At 43.8% G+C, this 8,900-nt stretch overlaps 1 protein-coding gene and 1 long non-coding RNA gene across 2 annotated transcripts; one reads left to right on the top strand and one right to left on the bottom strand.

Annotated features, from left to right (window-relative positions):
* The first annotated feature begins 283 nt into the window (after positions 1–283).
* LOC136668149 (uncharacterized) lies at positions 284–8,338 on the top strand. The gene is made up of 4 exons (XR_010795474.1): positions 284–424; positions 1,027–1,101; positions 7,716–7,922; positions 8,029–8,338. It is a non-coding gene; the product is annotated as an uncharacterized lncRNA (long non-coding RNA).
* On the bottom strand, positions 1,301–2,440 carry LOC136668003 (glucose-dependent insulinotropic receptor). The gene has a single exon (XM_066645217.1). It carries the CDS (start codon positions 2,438–2,440, stop codon positions 1,301–1,303), a length of 1,140 nt encoding a protein of 379 aa, XP_066501314.1.
* Positions 8,339–8,900: the final 562 nt, after the last annotated feature.

An 8,900-nucleotide genomic window follows, 5' to 3' on the forward strand; every position in this document is an offset into this window, starting at 1 on the left:
ACAGTTACATCAAACGAATCGTTTTGTAGTCACTGAATACTGAATGTTTAAAGGTGCACTACACAATTTTATTTAATTTTTTTACTACTGCGAATGATTAAATCAGCAAAAAGGCAATCCTGAGAAATCCTGTTTGAAAAAGTGCACTGTGAGACAGAATGGCTGTCTTTTTGGTTGTGAATCGCCTGCTTGGATTTTGTCAGTAACTACAGTGTCAAACACTGGTAAAATTGCCTAGTGCACCTTTAAAATAGGTTTTACGCTACCTTCAATTCCTGTCAGAAATACCTTAATTAGGAGACAAGCGCATATGAACCGTGAAGGACTTAGAAAATCTGAGATTGTTTGATTAAACCCTGACTTTCCAGGTTGGAGTCATGTCAACAAGAAAACATCATTGTGCTAAAACACGCGGATGCATTTGGTGAGGTTTAATGAACAGGACATCATTTTTAGAAAATTATGTAAAAATTGTAAGGAGGAATGTGTTGGTAGTGGTTTTTTTTTTTTTTAAATCAGTGGATAAAATGTTATTATTCACCATTGTTTCTCTATAGTTAGCAAAACACTTGCTCTCTTGCTGCACATTCTCTCTTTAGTGTTAATAACCAGATGTAGTTTTGAGAAATAACTACATATATTTAATATAATTTAAAAATATCTTAAAGTCATACAGAATGAAGATTGACAAAATACAAATTTCAAATTCAGTACTGATGAAAATTTTTTTAATTTTTACTAATGTGTCTTTTTCACTAGTGTGTGTTTCACTACACAGATTGGGTTAAATGCAGAGAAAAAATTCCCGTGTGCAAGCACAGTGCTCAATAAAGTAATAGCCTGTTTAGATGTTAGATCAGATTTGTTTTACTTAAAAAAAAAAAAAAAGAAAATACACAAGACACCTGAACACATAAAATCACCATTTTAATTCATTTAGCGTAAATAGCTATAGCACAGTTGCTGCAAAAAGCAATCTATAAACAAACCAATGAATTTTAAATCAAAAATATTCATCTGTTACAGACCTACACTGATTCTGCAAACAACTGGAATTGAGACATCAGACCATAAGTGCTTATAGTCATCTGACTTCCGTGGGTAAGTAGAAGAAACTGAGTAAAAAGTAAATAAAGCCATCTGTTCCATCACACGCACACAGGGCTAGACTCTTAAGACTCCATATCCATTAAGTGATGGCCTTGTTTTCCATTTCATTCTTGATATAAAAGCACTTAACCGTTTCCTTTGACCTCTGAAGTGAACGGACGATGTTTGTTGCACAGTTTTGACTGGATGGTCACGCAGAGAAAGGCACTGTGGTAGGCTCCCTAAAAATAAACTGGCAGGGCAGTGCCTGGTCAACAGAGATTCTTGTCTGAGTGGCCGTGGTGTGGTCTATGGGGCATACGTCAGTTGATTCAGTTGTTTTAGTACAACACTGACAAGCCTTAATGCAAGCAAACATGTCCCCAAGTTGCTGTCGCACCTCCCTCTGCCAGAAGGCGTAAACCAGGGGGTTGATGAGGGAGTTAGTAAGTCCCAGCAACCAGAGATGGTTTTCTAGAAATCCATAAAGTTTACACTTTGGGCACAGAACCTGCACGACACTGACTATAAAGAAAGGGCACCAGCAGAGTGTGAAGCAGCCCACCAGTACAGCCACGGTCTTCAGAGCCTTGACGTGTACCCAGTAACGGTTATGCGGCAGGCAGCCGGATCCAGCTTGCATGGCCCTTCGAATACGACGCTGATGGCCGCAGGCGATTTTCAGAATGTCCAGATAGAAGTAGATGAAGACCAGGAGTACCGGGAAGAAGGCGACACAGAAGACTACGATGATACTCTGGGGCTCGATGACCGAGAAGAAGGTGCATATGCTGTCATTACGACTGTGCTGCATCTCCTCCACCATATTGGGCATGAACCCCACGGCTGTGGACAGCAACCACAGGGATACCAAAGCTCCGGCAATCATCCTCCTTCCCATGAGCTGCGAGTAGCGCAGTGGCAGTTTGATGGCCATGTAACGGTCCAGCGAGATGAAAAACATGGTTAGGATTGAGGCGGAAGAGGGCGCAATGACAAAGGCCATGCGCAGCAAGCACACTTCCTTATGCACCGACGTTACATGTCGTTTCAGGGCATCAGTAGCGATGCCGGTGATGGCCAGGCCCACTAGGATGTCGGCAATGGCCAGGTTCAGGACAAAGCACCAGCTCTGGCTGCCCTTCTTCTGGATGAGCAGGACCAGGGCGATAGCGACCAGGAGGTTGGTGGAGATGATCAAGACAGAGCCCACACTGAGGATCTTGCCCATGATTCTCCCGTCTATGACCGCTTGAGCGGGAGTAGTGAAGACTGGGACGGCTGGAGTCACGTCCTCTAAGTAGTTGTCCCTTACTTCAGAAAAGGACAAGGTCCCGTTCCTAGCAGCCATCCTTCAACGTTTCTGTCCTTGGTTTCAGGAGTGCTCACAGAAAATTCCAGAAGGTGTCCATACTGTTGCTGACCTGGAGTGATCAGAGCAGGACTTTTCTTCAAGTGTCAGGTTTCCCAGCATCAGAGACAGACCTCTCTTTCCAACTGCGGGGCCAAAGTATGTCCGTGGCTACTGCTGTGGTTTTGCTGACCCTTGTCCAGCCTGGCTTTCATCCAAGTCCCATCAGTGGATCTGTAGTGCAAACTTCCTGCTTGAAGATCCCATTTTCCATGAGCATTCTCTTTGTGAATTGCACAGATAGCAGATAACACAAAAAACAGTTCCCGAACACCGAAAGCTGATCAGATATTGTTATTATTGGTAAAAATGTAGAACTCCAGATATTAGAATAATGAACAGTTTCCCATGCCTGAGTCACTAATTCAAAACAGATGATTCCTCATAACCAACCTCCTAGGAGTGGTGCCACATCCAGTTGTGTAAATCTGTCAGTGTAGTCCGGATTCCATTAAAGCAAAGGATGAACAGGTTAGTGGGAAAAAAAACTGCTTTACACTTTCCAACTTGAATCCTGTTCAGTTCCAATGAGGCTGATCTCAGAAAAAAATAATCTCAGGGAACAAACAAGGTCTGACGGTGTGTTTTACACGTTCTGGTCTGTACCATATTCATGGAACGGGCGACAGAGTGTCCAGCTCCCTGTCTGTAGTCACTCCCATGTTTTCATATGGTTCCTGCTCTGATTTCTCTGAAATTCTAAACAAACTGTGGGAGTGAGGGGGGAAGTGTGGATGAGGGGAAGCTGACTCTAGGACTGGAGGGGAGGTTCTGACCTCTTCTTTTTTTTTTTTAACTTGCACAGAAACATCATGTGTAACAGAAGAATGAATCTTATGAAGACTTTTATTGTGTGTTTTATTGTGTGTTCATATTACTTTTAAGCGATAGTGAAATGTGCTAACATTTTGTTCTTAAGTTCTCAACTTTACAATTGATATATTCCATTTTCATGGGGGATATCTTACAAATGTGTTTAGAAATTATCAGTTAAAAATATAATTCTGTAAGTTCAGGCCAAGAAATGGTAATTATTTAATAGTTTATATTGATACGTCCAAATTGTAGATATAAATGTGTCTGAAATCACAGTTGAATTCAAAGAAATACAATGTAAATTGTTTTATTTATTTTTTCTTCGTCTCCTGAGCACCCCCTACCTGATGCTGAGTGTAATTCATGTTTACAGAACTGTGAAATCAAGTCTCACACACATCTCTCTCTCTATCTCTCTCTCTCTCTTGCTCACTCACTCACTTAAACACAATTAGCACACACTCTCCCTGTCTCTCTCTCACAAACAAACACACACCTCTCTCACTCTCTAAATTTTCAATTCAGCTTGGCTTTATTAGCATGACTGTTTCAGTAATAATGTTGTCCAAGCACTCTCACTCACTGATCGAGTGATGTTGACAAAATTAGCAAACAGCTCTTGGGGCTCCAGCTGATGTTGAGCCCGGGGAATGTGTTACGTTGACTACATGATAAAACCCATATATCGTTCATAATACACACTGAACCATCTTAATAAAAGCATAAAGTGTAACTCTGGTGGTACGCTAGCCGTTATAACCACAGCAATCGACAGTAAAGCACATGTTACCAGAATCGATGTCCAATGCTAAAAACTGAGCTAATCCGGCTAAAGTTAGCAGGCGCTAGCACTCATCCTCGTTCATCAGTAACCCTCAAAACCTGATTATAACTCTGCCCTCAATGAAGCTTGGGTTCCACTGACACAAAGTGTAACTTCAGTCGTTTAATCCACACAGCAACCGGAGAAAAGCACTTTTTTACCAGAATCAATGTCTAACGCGAAAATGTGAGCTAATCCTGCTAATGTTAGCAGCTGCAAACCCTGGCTCACTTCTCAGTAACACTAACTAGCGACAGTATAATTGCTCCAATTTGTGTCCTCGGGTCTGTTTCAGCTCACTCTACTGTGTAAATTCAGTTCAGTATTAACTCTTGTACGGCCGCTCATTCTTTCTCTCTCTTCCATATAATGTCCGTACCTGGAATACTGGGCTAGATTCTTTTTGTAGCTAGGCAACCATTTACCTGTGAGCTATGTGCCGTAAAGCGTTACCCATTTCTCGTGAGAGTCCTCCACCCTGTGATTCAGAAGTTCCTTAGTGCAGTAAACCAGAAGAGAACCTGGCGTAGCCGCAACAGAGGCTCTATTACAGCTCCATGGAACATTAACATCATTTAGAAGCTGCAATTTTAAGGTAGAAATACTACATATTGTTCCCTTACTTATAACCTGGTTCTTATGGCTCCTGGCACTCGCATAAACATCATTTATACAACAATTATGTTAATGAATTAGACCCTAACACCAGCTTTGTCCCTATGAAATGCTATGAAAAGTTTGTAAATTAAATGTACAACTAATTCACTTTAAAAACACCATATTTTCTGTGTGTGATTAGTTTGGAAATGAGGTCCCCACACGTCCAGTCTATTCACCCCCTTCAATTCGATTTCTAATAGCTCTCTGAAGGTATACGAATCAGAAATGCTCCTGTTTACAGTGTGCACCCCTCGACAACAGGACCACACCACCCACCACAATCCCTTCACGATGAGGAAAGATCTTTTTATGAGAACGTCTAACAATAAAGGCCTGCTCCCAACTGCCAGACAATGTGGCTGTGGTATTCATCCCTGCTAGACTGTTCAGTGCTATTGAAAGCAGCTCTTGGTCAGCAGTTATTGTGCCACACTCTGCCCCACAGCTTGGATGCAGTTTGCACAGAATGGTGCCCAATTCTCAGCTACACATAGCTGCTCATCCTTAATACACCTCCGACTGGACAAGGAAGGAACTTACTGGACCGCCTGCTGTTTCAGCAGAGAAGTAAAGACGTAACAGAGACTTTGAAGCTGTGGTGAGAGTCTTTAAATGACGAAGCTGAAGATGTCTTTAAGGAGGAGGCTTCTGTCTATGCTGTTGTGCTGTGTGTACTGCGTGGCCTCCCTCTTTTGCCTTCATCCCGACAGGAACAACTGTGTTTCTCATGGCGCTCGGTGAGTGTTGGCCTGTTGTTGTTAATGTGAGTTCTGTGGGTGGTGTGGACATGGGTTCATGGCCATGGGTTCAAACCCAGTCTGATTTTTTGTGGATACATGACATGCTGCAGTTCTCTGCCATGTTCTCTCTGATGCCATTGTGGGCCGGTGTCTGGAATGTGCCCTGGCACAGGGTTAATCATGAGTTTTCTCTTTGGGAGGAACAAGGTCAGGATGCCTCAGCTGCTATTATAAACATTTAATAACCAATGCAAGAAACGCAACCGTCAAATGACAAACACGTTCCCATAACTTCCACCACACCCTGAAATCATTAATATCCATGTCTGAATTGTTATTAATAATTTGGGTTATAAGTTTTCTGAGTTGGGATAAGCGCAGATCTGAAGAAGGTTTTCAGATTAATCAAAACAAAGCTATTTAGTATTTTACATTTTGTTTTGTTGTTAAATTAGGGTCTAACTTCAACCAAAATTATACTATAAAATACAAATTTCATTATGAATGAAATTATGGACCTGACGGATTGTTAGATGCTTAAACAATCCCATCATAAAATTAGTTGTTGATATTCATTCATTCATTCATTTATTGTCTGTAGCCCTTATCCAGTTCAGGGTCGCGGTGGGTCCAGAGCCTACCAGGAATCACTGGGCGCAAGGTGGGAATACACCCTGGAGGGGGTGCCAGTCCTTCACGGGGCAGCACACACACTCACACCTACAGACACTTTTGAGTCTCCAATCCACCTACCATCGTGTGCTTTTGGAGCGTGGGAGGAAACCCACGCAGACACAGGGAGAACACACCACACTCCTCACAGACAGTCACCCGGAGGAAACCCACGCAGACACAGGGAGAACACGCCACACTCCTCACAGACAGTCACCCGGAGGAACCCCACGCAGACACAGGGAGAACACACCACACTCCTCACAGACAGTCACCCGGAGGAAACCCACGCAGACACAGGGAGAACACACCACACTCCTCACAGACAGTCACCCGGAGGAAACCCACGCAGACACAGAGGGAACACACCACACTCCTCACAGACAGTCACCCGGAGGAAACCCACGCAGACACAGGAAGAACACACCACACTCCTCACAGACAGTCACCCGGAGGAAACCCACGCAGACACAGGGAGAACACACCACACTCCTCACAGACAGTCACCCGGAGGAAACCCACGCAGACGCAGAGAGAACACACCACACTCCTCACAGACAGTCACCCGGAGGAAACCCACGCAGACGCAGAGAGAACACACCACACTCCTCACAGACAGTCACCCGGAGGAAACCCACGCAGACGCAGAGAGAACACACCACACTCCTCACAGACAGTCACCCGGAGGAAACCCACGCAGACGCAGAGAGAACACACCACACTCCTCACAGACAGTCACCCGGAGGAAACCCACGCAGACACAGAGAGAACACACCACATTCCTCACAGACAGTCACCCGGAGGAAACCCACGCAGACGCAGGGAGAACACACCACACTCCTCACAGACAGTCACCCGGAGGAAACCCACGCAGACACAGGGAGAGTAGGGTTCAAACCCACAACCCCAGGATCCTGGAGCTTTGTGTCAGCGACACTACCTGCTGCACCCACATTATATATTAGTTTTTATGAAATCATTTGTAGTAGTGTCTGAACATTAGGTCTTCAGATAAATAATTTAATAAAAAATAATTATAATACTAATATGACTTGAACCTTTGTCAGTAAAAAAAAACCAGGGGTCACTGGGGCCACAACTGTAGACACTGTATTTACTATCCAAAATGACCAATCGTTTTGATCCTTACAGAAGTCTCATCCACCTAAGACAAAGGGTCCTATAGAGAGAGATTGTCCCCCTCCTCAACTCATCACAGTGTGTGTGGGGCTAACCTGCGTGGTTACCTGTCAGCTGTGACAGATTTGGGCAGCTGGCGCTCTCCTCTGGTGCCAGACTGACCCCTTTAACCTCTAAATGAATTCCTCCATTTCATGAGTATATGTGACTTATTAGGTTCATACGGGCCATTTAATCATTTACAGCCGTTACTGAATAATACTCCGAGGGTTAATAACTGAACAATGATGCTTGAGAGATTGGCTCTTTGTTTTTTTATGAATCTCAACCTCCTGTGGGCATCTCTATCTGTTGTGTGTTCCAGGAATCTGGCGACAGTTGTTCAGCAGCTGTACCAGAGAGTAGTGAGTCTGCTTCGTACGACGCTGTGAGACCGCAGCCGGGTTCACCTCCTCCTTCACACCGGAGAGGAGGCCACAACCGCGAGGACCTTCCACAGCCTTCTCCACCGGCGAGATTTCCATATCACTGATAGTGCATTATGAGCCATAGGACACAGGCCCGTTCAGAGGTTTCTCCTAAGGCCATTAAAGGTCTTAGTTATTTTTAACACATGTTTTAAGCCATAAGAAGGGCTGAGACTGAAGATAATGTCACTGTTCTGCATCTCTCTGCAGGTTGAAGTGTTGGGTCCGGATGTGAACATGCACAATCTTGTTTAGCTAAAGAAACCTGTACATTTAGCCAGCTGTGGTCTAGGAACATATGGAGAAGTGCTGAAAGAGTGCTGGGTGTTCAGGATTTTTAAGATCGATTGAATAACAACCTTCTGAAATGTACTTACTCTGATTATTGTAGTGACAATGATGTTGTAAAGGATGCTTCTGTGGAATAATGTAGAACTTCATACATTTCCATCTAAAACAATACATATATTTTGCACTGAACTGATTTGCTAGATTTACCTTAGAGAAAGGACCTCTACTGATTTGACAAACACTTATTTAAACATGTTATCTTCTTTACACTGAGTTTTTAATATTTGAAATAAATATTATAATTTAATTAGTTGTTCTGTTTCTTCTTGACTCTGGCGCTGGGACATCTCTGACCACCAGAGTGAGACATTACTCCAACCCCAGAGCTAATCAGCCTCAACGTCCCACACCTGGGCAGAGGCTTTAAAAGCCCAAAAGACCCGGCGCTCTGTGCTGTGTCTTTGTCTCAATTGTGGGTTAAAAGATACGGCTGGTAATATTGGTAAAAGGGCTGAGAGATTTTGCGCTCCCCCTTACTTATCTTCCTTACTTCGAGTCCGCTTGGGTGTTTGCTCCACTTCTTGCAAGCTCTCACACACACACACACACACACACACACACAAACAATCAAAACAACTTATCAAGTGTGAGACTAGACCGAAGTTTCTGTACGTCATGCCTTTCTCCCCTTTTACTTTACCTTTACCTTCTATAATTCAGTTCAGTCGCGGTGGGTCCGGAGCCTACCCAGAATCACTGGGCGCAAGGCAGGGACACACCCTGAAGAGGGC

This window comes from Hoplias malabaricus, chromosome 15 (assembly GCF_029633855.1).
Source record: "Hoplias malabaricus isolate fHopMal1 chromosome 15, fHopMal1.hap1, whole genome shotgun sequence".
In the NCBI taxonomy this organism is placed as follows: domain Eukaryota; kingdom Metazoa; phylum Chordata; class Actinopteri; order Characiformes; family Erythrinidae; genus Hoplias; species Hoplias malabaricus.

Coding starts and splice junctions, on each gene's coding strand:
- LOC136668003 (XM_066645217.1), bottom strand. CDS start 2,440: ATGGCTGCTAGGAACGGGACCTTGTCCTTTTCTGAAGTAAGGGACAAC.